This window comes from Schistocerca cancellata, chromosome 1 (assembly GCF_023864275.1).
Source record: "Schistocerca cancellata isolate TAMUIC-IGC-003103 chromosome 1, iqSchCanc2.1, whole genome shotgun sequence".
Taxonomy (NCBI): Eukaryota; Metazoa; Arthropoda; class Insecta; order Orthoptera; family Acrididae; genus Schistocerca; species Schistocerca cancellata.
This window is the reverse complement of record NC_064626.1, coordinates 1,254,544,633-1,254,565,342: the sequence shown is the minus strand read 5'-3', so window position 1 is coordinate 1,254,565,342 and position 20,710 is coordinate 1,254,544,633. Positions and strand designations below refer to the sequence as shown.

The 20,710-nt window shown below is 37.8% G+C and overlaps 1 protein-coding gene across 1 annotated transcript in view; it reads left to right on the top strand.

The window, feature by feature from the left end:
* Window positions 1-13,370, top strand: part of LOC126143911 (Down syndrome cell adhesion molecule-like protein Dscam2) — a 493,502-nt gene extending 480,132 nt beyond the window's left edge. Inside the window, exon 32 of the mRNA XM_049915460.1 lies at window positions 12,926-13,370. Coding sequence (XP_049771417.1) covers window positions 12,926-12,977 — 52 coding nt within the window. The 3' untranslated portion in view covers window positions 12,978-13,370. The remainder of the gene's footprint in view (window positions 1-12,925) is intronic.
* The last annotated feature ends 7,340 nt before the right edge of the window (window positions 13,371-20,710 follow it).

The window sequence follows — 20,710 nt, the reverse complement described above, 5'->3', positions numbered from 1 at the left end:
CCATCATGGAAGCAATGTATGTTCTTTAAGCAACTCTAATCTCTTCTATACCATATATATTCAAAAAATAACAATACTGTAGTCTTAGGAGCTTTTAACATTATCTTTCTAGATTATGATAGTAGTAGAGCTGACCTGCTACATATAATGAACACATACAACCTCACACCCATGGTAGACTTCCCCACAAGGGTTACGAACTACTGTTCAAGTCTTATAGATAATATTTTCATTGATGAGAATAGAAACACCAATGCAACAGTAAAACAAGTCCTAAATGGTCTTTCAGACCATGATGGCCAATTGCTAACTATCAATGATATATGCCCACACAAGAAGGACAAAGTCTGTAAAAGGTCATTTAGGGTAATTAATAATGAAAATCTCATGATCTTCAACAGTTATCTTCAACTCATCGACTGGAGTCCAATTTATAGAGCACTGAAAGTCAATGACAAACTTAACCTATTTACAAATGAATTTATGTGCCACTTTGAAGCTGTCTTTCCTCTAAGAACTGCAAAGAACAAGTACCAGAGCCATACCAGCAAACAGTGGCTCACAAAAGGAATAAAAACATCATGTAGGACTAAAAGACTGCTTTATGTTTCTCTCAGAAATACTAATGATCCTGAAATAAGAGTTCATTATAAAAGGTACTGCAAGATCTTAAATAAAGTTCTGATAAAGGCAAAAAGTATGTTCATCAAATCAGAAATAGATAATTCTGGCAACAAAATAAAAACCATATGGGGTATTATTAAAAGAGATGCAGAAAATATTGAAGTTAGAGATAATGGAAATAGCATTGATAAAGGTGAAAATGTTGCAAAAATTCACAACAAGCATTTTTTGACTGCAGCAGATAAAATAGGGTGTAATGTTTCTATAAATGAGGCTCTGAATCTTTTACAAAGAAGTGCACTTAATGCAACACCCCAGATTAGCGTACCTCCTGTCACTGTTGAGGAAATTAAGAAGATAATAAGGACCATGAAAAACAAAAACTCAACTGGTATTGATGGTATTTCCATCAAAGTGTTGAAACACACACACGTTTTCATTTGTGAAGTCCTGTGCCACAACTTTAATGTATCACTGAGACCAGGAATTGTCCCTGATAGACTTAAATATGCAGTGGTGAAACCATTGTACAAGAAGGGTGACAGAAACGAAGTAACCAATTATCATCCTATTTCACTCTTAACTTGTTTCTCCAAGATTCTCGAGAAACTTGTATACAGAAGGATTCATGATCATCTTAGTAAATACAATATTCTCAATAACAGTCAATTCGGTTTCCAGAAAAATATCTCAACAGAAGATGCAATATATTCTTTCACCAATGCAATTCTTGAATCAATCAATAATAAAATGTCTCCAACTGGAATTTATTGTGACCTTTCTAAGGCGTTCGATTGCGTGAACCATGAGATTTTTCTGAGAAAGGCAGAATTTTATGGGTTAACTGGAGAATCAGGGATGTGGCTTTCCTCCTGTTTAAAGGACCGGAAACAGAAAGTCATGGTAAACGACACTAAAGGGAACCAGTGTCCTCTTCTTGGGGCACAATAAACTGTGGAGTCCCACAGGGCTCTATTCTGGGTCCTCTACTTCTCCTTATTTTCATAAATGAACTTCCAGTGTGTACAAGGGCTAAGATAAAATTTACTTTGTTTGCCGATGACGCAATGATTCTGGCAGACAGTTCAACAAATACTAATCTTGAAATCACTGTAAAGGAAATTTTTCAGGAGACCTTTTACTGGTTTACCTCTAATGGATTATCACTAAATTTTGAAAAAACTCAATTGATTCAATTCCATACAAGCCAAAATATCGAAGGTCAGATTAATGTTAAATACAATGATGGGAATTTAGCAAGAGTGGAGTCAACAAAGTTCCTGGGTCTACTTGTTAATAGAAATCTAAACTGGGCTTACACATCCCTTACCTATATAAAAAACTAAGCTTAGCAATGACGCTATTTGCGCGATTGCTTCCTTCAGTGACTTAAATACTTTGAAAGCTGCCTATTTTGGTTATTTTCATGCCCATATGGCCTATGGAATTATATTCTGGGAAAACCAGCCAAAGGCAAACAAAATCCTCATAGCCCAGAAAACAGTCATTAGGATTCTGTCAATTACAGACATTCCTGCAGGAAACTCTTCCAAGAACTGAGAGTACTCACAACAGTATCTCAGTACATTTTCTTTCTCTTGTGTTTCTTGTGTGAAAACCATTCCTTTTTTAAATGAACAGCATGTATCACATAATTATGACACTAGGGTAAAAAATGATCTTGATCTTGAGCAAAAGAATCTAAGTATGGTGCAAAAAGGAGTACACTACTCTTGCATAAAAATATTTAATGCTCTCCCTCAGGCAATAAAAATGTTAGTTTCTAATCCACCTACATTTAAAGATCAACTCAAACAGTATCTTCTAAGTAAAACCATTTACTCACTAGACGAATTTATGTATGAGAATATGTGAATTAATTTTGATCTATTGTAAGTCTGTTCAATGTAATTTGTAAATTTTTACAAAAAACAATTCTTGTAAACATTTTTTCTATGTAATATATTATTCATTGTACAGCCTATTATCATAAACAAATGCCTCAAATCTATGTAAATGACATGTTCTACACCCAAGCGATTTATCACTAATGGGTCTACAGGACATGAATGAAAAAAATAAAATAAAATAAAATAAAATAAATGTTCAGATAGCTCTTAATGTGCAGGAGGATAAATTTCACGTTGTATACAGTGGTTCCCCAAACCACCACACTGTGAATTTATGACACACTGAGGGCTTTCACATCCAGTTGTCTTAATTGATACTGGATCTTCCAGGTTGTGTAGTTGTGGCCTACAGAACTTTTTGTTCCTGGTCACGTGCTAAACATTTCTAAGCTTTCATTTTATTTATTAATCTTTTAAACAAAGGAAGAAAGAAGACATTTGTAAGTTAGTAATTCCTACCTTTTACGCATTACAATAACAAAAATTCTTCTATGGAATAGAAGGTGTTGTCAAGGAGCAACATTTTCAGTTTCTTTTCAAATTTTATTTTGCTGTCTGTCAGACATTTTGTATCATAGGGTAAGTGATCAATATGTTTCTTGCAGCATTGTGTATCTCTTTCTGTGCTAAAGAAAACTGTAATGTGCAGCAATGAATGCCACTTTTCCTTTTGGTACTGTAGTTATGTATGTCATTGTTCACTTTGAACTGTAGTGGATTATTTACAACGAACTTCAGGAGGGAATAATATACTACAAAGCAGTAATCAGAATGCTCAATTCCTTAAACAGATGTTTACACAATGATTGTGGGTAGCACCACATATTATTCTTACAGCCTGTTTTCGAGCAACAAAGACTTTCTTTCTTAAAGACAATTTACCCCAGAATATTATTCCATATGACATTATTGAATGAAAATATGCAAAAATGTCAACTTACTGATTTGTCTCTCCTAAAAATTTAGAATGATCCTAAGTGCAAATGTATCTGAAATAAGTTGTATTAGGAGTTCTAAAATGTGCTTTTTCCAGTTTAAATTCTCATCAATATGGACACCTAAGAATTTTGAAATCTGCATGCTATTTATTATTTTATCACCATGTGTTATGCTTATCGTTGGTAGTACCCCTAGATGTGGAGAAGTTAATACCATTCGCAGAAAACCAATGATACTTTTAAGAAGATTGCTTACCATTCTTATGTTTCTGTATGTATGCTTGGACTGATAACAGTACTAGTGTTACCTGCAATAAGTAAATAAATAATAATAAATATTCAGCTGGTTGTGTATTAGACAGAAGATCATTTACATTTATGAGGAACAATAAGGAGTCTTGGGGAACCCCATATATGATTTCTCCCCAGTCTGAATTACATCCCCAGATTACATTGGTTGAATTATGCAGTACACTTTTTGGAATCATTTGCTTACATATGACCTAAGGTTACACGTAATTATCAAAGATAATCCTTATTAAAGAAAAAACATAAATATCAAATTGTCATCTTTCAAAGAAAGTAGAGTTACTTTCCATATATCACTGAGATTGATGGCTTCTTCTTTTCTGTTAAAATTGTCCCCATGTTTATATATTTTAATGACTTCTCTGTACAGTTGTGGGTAATAGTTTATACTTGGTTTTCAAAAACTTCATTTCATTCTTTCCTGACTGAAGAAAATGCCCTGCTACAACTCATTTTCTTGCTTTCCTTAGTCAGTAAAGAATTTTGTATTCCTTCAAATGTGTATTCACTCATTCCTTTGTGGTTACAATGTAGACCTTACCCTGTGTAAATGGAATTTCATATACCTTACATGCCAACAGAGGAGGGCTATCTTCTTTCACATATCTGAGGGCTAGACTTAATTATGTGGCAACTTTCTAGTATGCCTGAACTATAGAATAATAAACAGTTGTTCAGAATAACATTTATTACTTTCACACTCAAAAACACAATGATAAACATAAACAACCCTAAGTCGCTATGCCAACAGCAGAGCAGCAAAGATTATGCTCTAATATATCAGCAATATGATCGTGCTAAACTCATGTGGCAAAGAATGTCAAAGTGTTGCCACATCAGCCCCCCCTTTTTTTTTAAACTGGGTGCTCCTGGTATGTCAAGGAATTTACACTTCACTTGCCTACCTGCTCTTGTAACCACTGTTGGAACCCGATCCTGTTCTTCCTGTTCCTCTGTGTGTGTTTCTGGTTTTTTTTCCATGTTCTCTGGCATCACCATGATGGGTTCTTCACTGTGTGAACTTGACACCATGGGTTGAGTGCTGGGAGTGTCCACATCAATGTACGTGGGTTTGAGGCACGCAATGGACACTGTTTCTTGATTGCCATTCTTCTCGATTCTGAACCAGTGTTCACCTCTCTCTATTACTCGGTAGGGAGCACAGTATGGAGAAACAAGCGGTGGGCATACTACATCTTCTCTGAGCCACACATGAGATGTTTGTGTCAAGTCTTTATGCACATACACCTTTTGTTCCCCATGCGTGACAGGGTTGGTAGGCTGGAGTTTTCGCATTCTGCTGCTAAGTTGTTGTGCAAACCGTGTGTAAAGCTTTGAAGTGGCCAATAAGGAGGATTGTGGCACGGTTAATTCCCCTGTGACTCTCAACTCTTTGCCGTAAACTAATTGCACGAGCAAGCACTGTAAATCTTCTTTCACGATTGTTCGTAATCCATGGAGGACCAGAGGCAGTGCTTTGAGCCAGTCAGACGTACTACACATTAGAGCAGTTTTGAGAGTGCGGTGAAAATGCTCCACCATCCCGTCACTAGCTGGATGATAACTAGTTGTACAAAAATTGTTGCAGCCACATTACCGCAATAGTTCCTTAAAAAGCAGGCTCTCAAACTGTCTGTCCTGTTCAGTGGTAATGTCGTGTGGTACACCGAACCGAGAGAACCATGAGCATATCAATGCTTTTGCTACTGACTCGGCTGAGATGTCTGTTAAGATGGCGGCCTCTGGCCATCTAGTGAAACTATCGATGACCGTAAGTAAATACTGGTGGCCTCCAGCATGTGGAAGTGTTCCTACAACGTCGACATGAATGTGCATAAACCTTGCTGACGGTACTGGAAATTGATGCAAAAACATGCCCGCTGATTTTATTGTGCTGACACATTAAGCAATCGTGTGTCCAGTCATGGCAGTCTTTCTGTATCCCTGGCCTCACTACTATGGTGGGTACTAGTCTTGCTGTTACTCGGATTCCAGGGTGAGAAAGATCATGTAAGGCCTTGAAGATCTCTTTGCGGTATTCTTCTGGTATGTAAGGTCTTTGTCTTCCTTTCTTCACATCACACCAAATTCTTTCTGGCGCATTCAGAGTCAAAATGCATTTAAGCTGTAATGCCATTGACTGGTACTGTAGGAGACTGCACAGGAAAGGATCATATTGTTGCGTTGTTGCTATCTCTGACCATTGTACGGCATTGAAACTAGCACAGTTGCATGATAAGCAGTCTGAGACCAGGTTCTTCTTCCCTGCTATGTGACGTATATCCAATGTGAACTGCGTGACGTATTCTATCTGTCTACATTGCCATGGTGAAGCGGGGTCTGTGTCACGCTGAAAGATGGCCACTAGCAGTTTATGGTCTATCAATGAATGGAATGCTTGACTGCAAGGTACATGGCTAACAGTTCGCGGTCGAGAGCACTCCACTTTTGCTGTCTTTGGTCCAAGGTTCTTGAGAAAATGGCGAGTGGCTGCCATTCACCACTAAGTTCCTGTTGCAGTACCGTTCCTACTGCTGTCTGGCTTGCATCGACCACATTCGCCAAGGATGAATGTACTCTTACGTGAGCCAGCAAAGTCGCTTGTGACAAATGTTCCTTTAATCTATGGAATGCTGGTTCAGCCTCTCATGTCCATGATATTACATGGTTTCCTGTAGTATTTTTTCCTATGAGTGGAGCCGTGAGTGGTCTCGTACTGTTGCTAGGTGAGATAAATGGCAGTGGTAGTAGTTGAGCATGCCGAGGAATCGGCAAAGTCCTTTGTATGTTATTGGGAGGGGCATCCGTTAAACTGCCTCCACACATTCAGGCAGCAGTGACAGACCTGCTGCCAAGACCACATACCCGAGAAATTTGACTGCCTGTTTGTGCAATGCACACTTTGCCTCGTTAACTAAGATGCCATAGTGTTCAAAACACTGTAAAAGCAGTTGCAGGTGTTCTTTGTGTTCTTCCACCGATCAGGAGAAAACTAAAACATCTTACATGTAGCAAAAAAACAAATGGCAGCTCTTGTAGCACTTCATGTATAAGCCACTACCAAGTTTGGGCCACGTTTCTAAGACCAAATGGCACAAAGTTGTATTCAAACAGTTCAAACAGTGTGATTACTGCAGTTTTTTGAACATCTGCGTGCCATTGGAATTTGTAAGTATGCTTTTTCACAGTCTATCACACTGAAGATGGTAGCATTGCCGATATTATAATTGAAATCCATCACATTGGGGACAGGATACCGATCCGGAATTGTTCGAGAATTGAATTCCATATAATCACCACATATCCTCCAAGAATTGTCTTTTTTGTGAACCATGTGGATGGTTGAAGCCCACGCACTGTCTGACCTAGTTACTATACCTGTCGCCAAAGTCGATCAAACTCTGCTTGTGCCACAAGTAGTTTCTGTGGAGACAGACGTCTTGGACAGAATGCAACTGGTTAGTCGGGCTTCATGTGGATGTGATGCTGTGTCTCGTGAAAGTACTTCCTGGTGGTGTTCGCCAGGGGAGTGATTGCTGAAAAGTGTTGAAGTATGCTGCGAAAATATGCGTCCTCCTTCGATGTTGTCACATTGCCTACAACAAATGAATTGTTGCATTTGAGAAACTTCTTCTTGCATGGCCCACACATGTGCATCCCGCATTGTTGTAAGCACGAATTTGTATCAATGCATTCTGGCATGGAGGGAGTGTTAGAATGACCGAGCACTTTGCACTGAATTTGCCCTGATGCAGAAGTGAGGGGAGGCAATGTTTTTTCCTTGCGTATCGGAACCAATCGTCGATTGACAAGGTCTGGCATAAGGTGATATTTGCACAAGAAGTCTGCACCAATAATAGCGTCTGGTACATCTGCTATTATGAAAGTCCATACCAGTTTGAAATCAGGTTCGAGATGTAATGCCAATCGTTTCTCACTGCAGTGAGCACTTGATGTGACATAGTTCTTTGGATGTCACTATTTCTTCTAGGATACACACTAGCCTCTGAACCTGTATCAATCAGAAACTTCTCTCGGGATGTAAGGCATTGGATGAATAGTCTGTCCCATTTTCTAACCATAGATATCATTTTCTTAGCACCATTCTGTTTTTCTCCTGTCTCCGGGCGCTTAGGAAATTGATGACAAGCATTCGCACCCATTAAAGTCCGTCTCCAAAGTAGGGGAAGCTGCAGGGTTGAGTACACTGATGAGCAGAATCGTGGAAGCATTTGTGATACCACCACCAATGTTCTGACTTGCTTTGAGGAATGTTATTCCTGCGTCTTTTCCAGTGTTGGCTTTGTAAATGTTGTTGGTGCTTGGTGACTTGGACGTTAAGTTTTGCCACTTGTGTTACCAAATGTTCCAAGGTGGATTCTTGTGATGTGTGCTGGTGATGAGAGGAAGTAAAGCCTGAACCAGAATCCTCAGTGTCTGACTCGTTATTGCTGTATACTCTTGTGGTTTGTATTGACTGTGGCACACGCAGAGGATTCTCTTAAATTATTTGCTTTGGTGTCTGCCTTCTTTGCTGATATCATTAACAGTAAATGTGTTTGTAACGGCGATGATGGCGCGGATGTTGGATGGCAGTTTATGTAGCCACAGTACCTGTAAAGATTGTTCTGGCAGCAAATCTGGGCCAATGCGCATAATGACCTAAGGACTTGCGACAAAAGCTTGTGTTACACACATTTTTCGGTGAAGATTTTTGAAGACGTAGTTCTGTCGGTAAAGTATAGCATTGTATTAGGGCCTCTTTTAGCGCTGTGTAACTGCATTGTGACAAGCCATCTTCTTCTATCACTTCCAAGGCTAGACTTGAAACCAGAATGTTGAACTTATCAGTATCACAGGCTACCTTGCATTGTTGAAATATACATTCCGCCTGTGTGAACCACAGCTGCAGCCTTGTTGTCCAGAAATCAGGGAGTTTGACATTTCCTTGGTCTATAGGCATACTTCTATGTTCTCCTGTGGAGGAGCTTGCAGCAGGTGATGTACTTTGTTCCTGCTCGAAACTGTTTCCTGCTACTGATGTCAGTGCAGTCATTATTCCTTACTTGGTGTCTGTGCTGTTACATCTTCTTCGCACGGTCACCACTGTGGTGACTTTCTAGTATGCCCAAACTGTAGAATAATACACAGTTGTTCAGAATAACTTTTATTACTTTCACACTTGAAAGATTATGCTCTAATATGTCAGTGATACGATCGTGCGAAACTCACGTGGCAAAGAATGTCAAAGTGTTGCCATAATTTCTTTGTCGGTCAGAAACTGATTTCATGTTATGTTTCTATAAAAACTTACCAGTCTGATCAGTTTTTCTTTTAAAATAAAAGAGAGGGGAAACTCTTCTTTCTTGTTTTTCACTCTTTTCTTTCAGAGTACTGTTTTTGTGATGTAGAACCCTATTTACCTCTTTTCCTGAGTAGATATGTTGATATGTTCCTAGAAAGCCTAATTCAGATGTTTTAATTTGGCTTGTAAATATTTTGGTGTTCAAATACCATGCCTCTGTCAATAAGATGTTTGCTAACAGGTCTCTTTTGCCAAGTATGATGGTTGGACTCCTTGTGTAAATATCTGTTTGTATGTGTGGCTTTGTAAAAATGTTATGTTACATTAGCCTGTCTCACAAGCAAACCATCCAAAAAAGATATTTTGTTATAATTTTCCATGTTCATAGTAAACTGCATGTTTGGATTTATATTATTTAGAGAATGAAAGAATTCCTCTAAAGCTTTTTGCCACATGATCAAACTATATATGTACCATTCCCAAAAAGTACCATTGAGAATGTATTCGATTTTTCTAGAGTTGACTGTTCAAATTTTTCCATGTAAAAATTGACAGTTGCAGGACCTAATGTATTGCCCATTGCAACACCACTGACTTGTTCATAGAATTCATCGTCCTTTTGGAACTGGCTCAAAATGAGGCAATATTTAAAAAGAGCAGCCAAATCCTGTGCAAAAACATTTGCTTTATAGATTATCACTTCATTAACTGTAATCATAATAAATAGAGACATTATGTCAAAATTTACAAAAACATCTTCAGGAGCCAAAGTCAACCCTTAAACTTTTTCTATAAAATGACATGGGTCTTACATATGGCGTGTCTCAGGAGGAAGGACCAAATATTCAGGGATATGTGCAGAGTGATCATTTGTAGAAAACTAAATGTGAACTCTAAAATACATATGTGGGGACGTAGAACCATTGGCTCTAACCCTCAATAATATCACTGGCTTACCGCTGCAAGAACAACTATATCTTTGCCAGACCAGTCCTCTGTAGTATGCGCTCTATGCTACACGCATTGTTTATACACTGCAAGAATAAAAGTATTCATGGCAAATCACTGGAGTGCGAGTGATTATTTATTATTGTAATTGTGGTGACCCCATTATTTTCCTTTCACCTGCACCGTGAAATACTGAGTTATACTTGTGCCAGCACACTACCGATCACCGTGGCATACAAATGTCACGCTGCGCAGAATGTGCCCCACGATGGTGCTTCATCGCCTGGAATCACTACAAACAATTCCTTTGTGCATCTATTTGGTCCTACTCTGATATCTCGGCCAACACCGTCACGAGCTTTTATCACACTACGGATTACACCCGTTGGTTGTCCAGAGTCCCCGACAACTGACTAGAGCCAGCAGTTTGAGTCGGCAACGGTTCCATGCGATGGTCTACTATCCTCAATCCAATGGACTTGCGGAATGGTGGCACCGTACCCTCAGACAGCACTCATATGTCACAACCAGGAGTGAATGGAGGGCGCCCTCTGGGTGCTGCTAGGCACACAAGCTGCCTACAAAGAAGATCTGGACACCTTGCTGGCAGAGGTGCTCTATGGGGAACCAACCATCCTCCCAGCAGAGTTCATATCACAAACCACCAACCCCATTAATGTCAACCTGCCAGACCTAGTAAAACATGACAGGGACCACATCCACCACGTCCTCATCCCACCACCATCCCTCCACATCAGATTGACCATCTTTGTGCACAAGGACCTCCAATCGTGTACACATGTCATGCTCGAGACTGACACCGTAAAACCTGCCCTCCAACCTTCATACAGTGGCCCGTACAAGGTGTTGAACTGAGGGCCAAACACTTTTAACATTTTGCCAGCTGGAAAATCGCCAACAGAGTCACTGAACCGCCTAAAACCATCGTGGACTTTAGTGGACACACCCGGTGTTTCCCCTCCACTGGCCCCAGCTCCAGGCCCCTCAAGCCACTTTACAGTCAGCCTAGACCTGCAAGACTACCTCTCAGGAGACAGTTCCATAACACTGCAGGACTCATCATTCGTGGTTATAGCCAAGTCAGCCTACAGCACGATATCAAGGTCATTAGACCACTCCATACGCCTTCCGCCTACAATCAACACAGCTGGTTTGAAATCCACTCATTCTTCAGGCGGCTAACTGCTCAAGTTGACCCCGGAGCACTTCATAATGACAACTGACACACCGGACAACACACTACCAGCCACAACACCTCAACAAACACTGACACCACAGCATCGGTAACACCCCTGACATCACAGGCCGGCCGCCCTTTTATGACCACTGAGGCACCTGGTGGCTACAATATGTTGGCCTTTGCCATTGCCAGCAGGACAACGCATCGTGACGTAGGGGAGGGGGGGAGGGGGCACTCTGTGGGGATCTGGACCCAATGGCTCAACCCCCCAATAATATCGCTGCCTGAACACAGCATGAAAAACTGCATCAGATCAGTTCCCTGCAGTACCCATCCTAAGCTACATGCACTGTATATACACTGCGAGAATAAAAGTATTCATAGTAAATGACAGGAGTGTGAGTGATTATTTATCACTTTAATTACCACACCCGCTCCCCACTATCTACACATACCTTCAAAGCTGTGAGCACTTTTTCATATTTGTTACTGCGTAACACATCTCTTCTGCTGAACAAGTTTTAACAGCTCATAAGGTATACATTTTACATTTTTTTTTTTTTTAATGACCATTCCTGTGATATCCTTGAATTCTGACCATTCCCTCTGGAACACCCTGTATATGAGTCAAAATGTTGTAAACAAGTTGTCACTTGAGGGCACTAACAATTAGCCTTGATGGTACTAACAATTGGCCCCAGAGGAATATTAATTTTTTGAATTTTGGGTAGACCATAAAGCCTGGGACACACAGCCTTGTTAGTCTTCATTTAGGTTTCATTACCTTGTTTTCGAAGTGACGTACAGAACTTTATCAGAGTATTTGTTTTTTTCAGTGCACTGGCCATTGGGTCTTTCTTACACTTTTTGTTCTGTCCTGCCATTAAAAAGATTCAAAATTTTGCTTCAGTAACACTCTGTACTCATGACAATAGTGGTGTTTCCTATGTCAGCTACACGTAAATCTTTAAGAGCCTTCCTCTCACCTTTTGTCAAAGATTTCCTGTGGGACAACACTATGGTGTTCCAGTTCAAATTTCATTTGCAGTTTGTTTGTGGATCATCCTTGTATCTGCTTCTAAATTTGCGATATGCCTGGGCCCCTAAGTTAGTATTTTCATGTGTTTATAGCATATCTGACACCTTAAAGCAAGGATTGCAATCTCATCTTGAGGCTATACATTCCGTGATTTACTAGTAACTGTATCAGACTTCACCATATTACTTATACTTTCCACATTACTTTGTAATTTTTTAAACCACTGATAACATTTTCTGGGTCTCTTGTCATTCACGGCTAATATTTGCACTGCAGCATAATGTTCACATCAAACAGTTTAAATCTTAAGCTCATTTATAGTCTTATATTTACAGTGTAAAAAGCATTTAGAAATCCTTTTTTTGATCAGTCATTAAATGAAACATTGAATAATGTCCTTGGGTATATACAGCTTGATAACAAGTTAAATTCAGCACTTAGACAAACTAATCAAGAAATTCAATGCAGAAAGAACAAAATTGTGCTATGAAGTTTGAGATAATTTTTGTATATGTTACTCTGATAATGATTTTTGTTCAAAAACAAAGTGGTTTAATTTACACTAGTTTGTTTTAATTCACACTTTTGACATCAGTTCTGTATTTGCATATATTTTAATTAACTGTGAATTTGTTTCTTTCACATTTTCAGATTTCATCAACAGAAAAGACAAGAGAGGTTGCAACACATAATTCATGTCTGAGTTTGCCAACTATCAAATGCTATCATATGCATGGAGTGACACACAGCTGTGTCATTCACAAACAACACTTTTCTTCTTTTACCCTCAGGCACGAAAACTGAAATCGATCATTTACAGTGATGCGTATTCCCAGAAAGGAAAATAAATAAATAAAGTGTATCATTCTGTGAAGCAAGAGAAGTCACTCATGTTCATAAAAAATTTTTCCTAATGACATTTACAGTGTAACTATTCAGAAAATTATTTTGGGGGAAACGTGTTGATCAGCATGACAACATTACAAATTTTAAAGCCACTGTGCTAGGAAATATTTTATGAGAAACTACTGACAAAAATCCGTATTTTATGGGATCATGTCATATACTTTTGGAGACTGAAATTATGTACAGATTTAAAAATTTACATGTTCAATTTTATGTATTTTTAAATGAATAAAAATTTAATAAATGATATTTTAAAAGTTTCTGTATTTTTATTCAGTCAGCATAGTATACACTACTTGATTTTCCTTGTTTATTTCTTGTTATTCTTTGTTTTGGCCACCTAGGGATCATGTCAACTGAGCTATCTCTTTTTCTGAGCTTTAACTGCCACCCAATGCTCTTGCATCCATTTCCAGTACTGTTCTGTTCTCTCTTGGGTCCATACTTCCCCTGTGTTCAGGTTTGGCTTTTCCAGGAAATGTTTGTGTGTACGTAATTTTTGCTTAAGATTATCACTCTTCTGTATATCTTTAGGAGAAATTTCCAGTTCTTTTAGAGCTTTTTTTGTCTTCTGCAAACCATGCCCCTTTGGGTTTTCTTGTCTTTGAAAGTAGGTTAACACGCTTATAGAAGTTCTTCCCGGTCTCGTTCATGTCATGTGACCACAAAAGGCAATCCCTTCTTTCCAAACTGTGTCACATATATTCTCCACATGTTTTTAGAGTTCATGGTTTGATGCCTTCTGTACTCATCATTCTTTTTGATGGGACTCAGCCTACTTTTCATACCTCTTTGTTTATTTACTATTTATTTAAGATGGCATGATTATGACCATCATGCCCTCCTTTGCATTACATACATTACAATAAGCATATTATAAGTTACATCTGATATAGAATACAACATTTAAAAATTACTACAGTCCAGAAAAAAATACATTCATTCATGAGAAGTACAATTATAAATCGCAAAGGTAGGTGTGACTGTATGTCTCGATAATGCCACACACTGTGGGGAAAATGCATGAACTTTTTTTAGATGCTTGCTATCATCATAAGATAAAATTGTACATTATCTGCTTTAGGCCCAACAATTAACTTGCTGCAAATATTGCTATAATAAGTGATCATGCAGTTTAAATTGTCAAGTTTGGCAAGTTTAATAATTAATAAAATAAATAAATGTTATAAAAGGTTGTACTCTTTTGGATAAATGATGATGATAGGCTACACCAAAGGATTTAGATTTTTTTAACTGATAGTTTATTCATCTAGTTAAACACACAAATATTTGAAATGGTAGTTCTACAAGATATGCACACAAGCAAAAAGTAAAATAATAATAATAAACAAATGCAGTAAATACTGCTTATGTGTGAAACAATGTGGTAGCAGATACCCCAAAATTAACTGGGTCACTGGTGTGGTGTGGGAATACAAAATTCCATTTTGCTAAACTGTTCACAAATTAATTACCAGTTCACAAATATTGAAAGTTTGCAATGGCAACTAACATATCTAAACTCCTGTAATAATGGATAATTTTCTAACAGGCTAACTCATAATTACCCTTAAATGCAGCAATGACAGACACCCGTGGAATGTTAGAGTACCTGCTGGTTCCCAGATAATAAGTCCAACTCAACCTGGAATTTTACTGAGTTCAACCAAAAGTTAAAGTATTGCTCAGGCACTTGCTGCGCGGAACCCATCACTTAACAGTTCGCAACCATTTGAACAGACCTCCAACATGCAAGTTACTGCAGTGACAGATCTGAACAGAATAAACGGAAGTGACCATTCACTTGCCCTTTATGCCTTCTCTGAGCCAGCCAAAATTGACAGCTATCAACAAAATGGGCCACCATTTAAAATATAAACAATTTGCAGACATAATGAAACATCTTACTCTGCTGAGCCTCCTCAGCCTACACACTATGTTAAATCTAACAAATTAGCCACAAATAATTTAAATATTACTTTTTCATACATGTGCTCAACATTAATAATACATAAACATCATTAATACATGAGCAACAATAAAGATGGCTTGATCAATAGAAGCATCTCTTTGCATCCTATTCAGTTGTGATATCAGACTTTACTTATAAAGTACCACTTTAAAATGATCTGTGTCCTTATTAGAGAACACATTAATATTTAATTAATTGGACAAGAAACTGCTTTATAAATTAAACATATAACACATGGATAAAAAGGGAAAGGCTCTAGAAATGTCATACTGCATTCATCTTGTATGTAAATGTGGAGGAACTGATATTTTGACTCATTTGCTAGCTTAAAACTATATAAAGCATGGTATAATTCATTATATAAAATAGATATTGAAGTGTGACCTTCAGTGATAGTACTTAGTGATCTCTGTTTGTGACCAATACCTTGATTGTAAAGATCTTGTGACGTGTTCAAGAGTTATAAACACTTTGGAAATCAGCCAACTGGAAGAATATTGGGCCTCAGATACCAGCTATTTTTGCCATCATTTAAAGCGTTACTGGCATATATGTAATCAAAGTATCTTCAAGGGTAATAAATACTAAAAAAGGGCCAAGCTTCATGATTTATTTTTCATATTGACTTCAGTTTTTTGGATTACAAAATTTTAAAATAATGATGACAGAAAATTTACGTATCGATCCCACGAAAAAAGTTTGAGATGAGTTATTGAGCAAATTCTTCCTCTTGAGCTTCCAGAATTTCTTGCTCACCCACAAATATGACATTTTTGTTTCAGAACTACAACAAACTGTAAAATCTAAGATGTACACATACCAAATTATGTCAGTTTGGTTATATAGACTCAGCGATTCATGACAGCAGCTGTTAATTTTGCTACTGTTTCATTCAAAATAATTCTAGAAACTGACAACAGAAGGCAGCACATCAAGGGGCAGGTTGCAAGACACCCACACATTGTTCTTGTACAAAATGAGTCCAGTTTTTGAGCAAGAGGTGATCCGTACATTGAGAAAATCGCAGTCTGACTTATACTCGGATATAGTCTTTTCAACACAAAGTTGTGACCCAAGCTATGCTCAGGCTTGGTCTCCAAATTGTTAATTTGTAAACGTTTGTGTAATATTTTTCATTTACAATGCTGACATTAACTTCTACAGTTTTTACAATAAAACCGTTACTAAAACAGCAAGACAAGCAGCTTATTGCCATGATTACACTGATATGCCTAGATTTTCAGTACAACAATTCTATAAATTACTACACAATTTCAAAGTATTCTTTAGTCACCATTATTTTCCATATTGTGGAAGTCATCGCGTTTATAGTCACCTCAATCCCATGCACCCCAACTCTAGCCGCCAAACCTGACTGACACTCCTCCACCCCCTCTGTGGCAATGAAAATCTAGTTACAGATCCCCTAGCCCACATTACCAGCAGCTGCATTCCACTGGCTGTGGGCCAGTCCAACCATGCTGGTTCTTGCAATTTTGCCTACTCTGCCCTGCTGACAGCTCGCTAGCATGTGTCAGCTTACACAGGTAACTTTAAACTATGATAACTAGCAGCACTGGACATGAGGGATGGGGAGGGGGGCAGGGAGACATGATAAAACACAAGTAATGAAGATATGGGAAAAGAAAGTGATGTAACTGATACAGAAATGTAAAGAAGAGTTAACTGGCAAATATTTGGAGCATTTACTTTTAGTATTTGACAGAGGGAAACTGTCTATTTATGTTACTTTTTGGGGAAATGTTACAGTGGTGATAGAAGGAAGTGTTCAGCTTCTTAAAAGCAATAGTCTATTGTACTGTGAGCTAGGTGCAGGGTAGGTTGTTCGAGAGGTGGAGCATAGCAACAGAGTAGTAGTTTGTGAATGTTTTTGTTTTATGGATGGCCACAGCTGTGATATTACATAAGTGAGTCCTTGTGGTTTGATTACGATCACATGTTGTTGTTGCTGCTTCTGCAGTCTTCAATCTGAAAACTAGTTTTTTGCAGCTCTCCTGCTAGTGTACTCTGCAAGGTTGTTATCTCTACATAATTATCACAACCTACATCCATTCCAACTTGTATTCAAGTGTGGTCTCTCTAAGCAATTCCCAACTCCCTCTCCCCCCACACACACAGTATTCATGCCTCGATCTTCCTCCACATTTTCTCCCATTACCAAATTGACAATTCTTCGAAGCCTCTGTATGTGTCCTATCAACCGATCCCATCTTTTAATCAAATTACATTAAAAAAAATTCTTTCCTCAATTTGACTCAGAACCTCACTAGTAATTTGATCTCTGCATCTGATGTTCTACATTCTACTACAGCACCACATTTTTAAAACTTCTCTTCTCGTCTGAAATGCTTATCATATACATTTCACTTCCTTACAAGCCTATACTCCAGACAAATACTTTCAGAAAGGACTTATTAACACTTAAATTTATATAGATGTTAGCAAATTCTTCTTTTTTAGAAATGGTTCCCTTGCTACTGCTAATGTGTGTTTTATGTCCTTTCTACTTTTCCCATAGACAGTTATTTTCCTGTCCAAACAGAAAATTCACCTATTACTTATAGTGTCTCATTTCCTAATCTAATAATCCCCCACATTGTCTGTTTTAATTCGACTACATTCCATTACCCTTGCTTTACATTTGTTTATGTTCATCATAGAACATTTTTTCAAGATACTAGCCTGATACCTTGAGAGTTTCATAGAGTGTATACTAGTCAACACTGTCAAAAACTCTATCTAAATCAACCAATTTTACAAATGTAGATTTGGTCTTCTTTAACCTAAATTCTAAGATAAAGCGTAGGGTCAGTATTGCCTCACATGTTCTTACACTTCTCCAGAAACCATACTGATCTTCCTCAAGGTTGGCTTCCAGAAGTGTTAGTATCCTTTTTTAAATAATTTGTGTAAGTATTTCAAAAGCATGACTTATTAAACATAGTTCAACAATATGCACACCTAGCAACCCTTATCTTCTTCAGATCTGCAGTTGTTACATTCATCTTAAAAGCTGAGGGTGTAATGACATGATGGGTACTTAATCTGTAATGTAAGATACTGAGGTGTATGTGTGCTGAGGAACTGGTGAAGTAGATACAGTTTACAGTAGTTTCATAACTTTCCTGGCAGCAATTAATCAACCTAATAGGGCATATGAAGCACTAGACATATGTTAAGAAACTTCTTCATGACATAGAGGCAAGTAGAGGTCGTGCTGCATGTGAAAAGTATTTTCTGCCCAGCAGAGATGCTCATCAAAATTTGCACCCAAATTCCTCACAGTAGTCTGATATGTTATTGGAATGCAGGGAAGAATAATAGAAGGCATTGTTTATGGAATTCTAAACCCATTAATTGTTGAGTGGGATACTAAGTTTATTTGTAAAAATATTTGTGAACTCTTGATCGACATGGGTTAGGCATGTACCATTTAAGTAAATGAATAACTAATCAAAGGTAGCTCACTAATAAGTAATTAAGTGAAATTCTTGCAGACATATGTCACACCGAAAGACAGTAAATACCTATGAGTCAATGTATCAAACTGATGGAGCTTACAAGTGCAGTATGAATCAATACCCAAGACCATTAATAAGGCTTTATACTTAGAATGTTTGTAGCCATGTTATAATTACCAGTAAAACTTTACGAAAAAGGCAATAAGGATAAGTGTCCTACATGTAAAATAAACATAACTGGTGAGTTACATATGAAATAAATGTAAAGGATTATTCTTTTGCTATTGTACAACAAAAATATGTCAACTGGATGTCCAATGTAAGTTGATGAAGAGAAAGCATATACCCTTATACATATACATAAATGAAATGGTTATATAAATTTTATGTGAGCATAAAAGAGCTACAGTGTTTGTCTCGGTATGTATATAGCATTAAATACTCAAATTTAACAAGGAAAATTTATTGAGATTATGAAGGAAAAGTTGATCTTCACACATTTCATCAAAAGAAGTTGACTAGTGACCACTTTAAGGGAAACATAAAAAGGAAAATCTCAACCTGCCAGAGCATTTGTACTGTAAAATAATGAATACTTGCATTTCTTGTTAATACAAGGGTTGTCCAGAAAGTAAGTTCCAATTGGTTGTGAAATGTAAACCATATTGGAAACCAGAAACGTTTTATTTGCAACAGTCAGGTACACCTTCCACCTACTTCTCTACATAGTCACCACACCAACTTCGAGTTTTGTCATGGTAGTGTATCAACTTTCCAATATCCTCATCATAGAAAGCAGCCACCTGTGCTTTCAACCAGTTATCTGCACTTGTCTGCAGTCCATTGTCTGTGGAAAAATTTTGTCTTCATAGCCAGCAGTTCTTGTGAGCAGAGATTAGACTCAGCGGGATCCAATTAGGGACTATATTGTGGGTGATCAAACGTTTCTCATTGGAAACACTGTAGTAGGGTCTTCTTGCCCCTGAAGTGTGCGGCTGAGAATGAGCATGAAGAAGGAATTGCTTGACAGTTGTGTTATGTGGGATGCACAACACAGGCGAAATCTCTAACCAGGCCCTCATACTTGGTGGGAGATGCTATTCCCTATGTATCTTTATGTGCTCACTGTTCACTCAAAAGTGACAAGAGTGACGCGACACGTTCCATGGGCATACTACAGACACTGCCCACACACCTGTGCAAAGCTTTACCAGATTTTCCCAGTGGTTTGCACTTTGCAATCAATCAGAACTTACTTTCCTGGACAACCCTCATATATTATCATAATAAGACAGGATTACTGAATAACTTGCTGTTTGGAAAACAGACAAAAACAGTTGTAAATATGGATCAGAAGGAGTTTTCAATTACACCTCAGTGTATCATTCTGTAGCTGAGACCTCAACAATACATTGTGTGTCACATCTTTTTATTTTAGTGTTGGGTAATGATTACATATACTGTTATAAATTGACCCGTGTTCTCTTTATTGTGTTTACTTTTAAAATAGCAGTAGTTTATAAATATTTTGCATATTTGCGTTGTGTATTACTTTTTCTTGACAATTTTTGGGATCTACCAAGAAAACAGCTTTTGGATGTGGTATTCTTAGTATTTTGTACAATCCACTGTAATGAGGTAAAAATTTAAGTTAGAACTGTCGTGTATATCTATCACTAATACTAAGTCATTGTTGATAAATTTCGGTGTCCTTCCGTTCTCATTGTATTTGTTAAACAGTCCTTCACCTGTTTGCTTTAAATTTTCTCCCACCATCGTAAAGTTGTTTTGCCATTCAAATAATATAAGCAAGGTTTAACCACACAATGTCAAACACGTAGATATCTTAAGTCAGTTTCCACATACTAAGCATAATTTTCGGTATCTGACATCTCTTCAAATTGTCTAATATTGGTAAACTAGTTTTCGGCAGTACTTAATTGTATTATCCTTCATGAACGACGAAATAACGTCTTTGTTATCGAAAGACAGTGCTCTCAACCCTAACACCATTAGCAGTATGATGCATACACGATATTCATCTCAATTACCGTAAGTAGATCCAATGCCAGATTT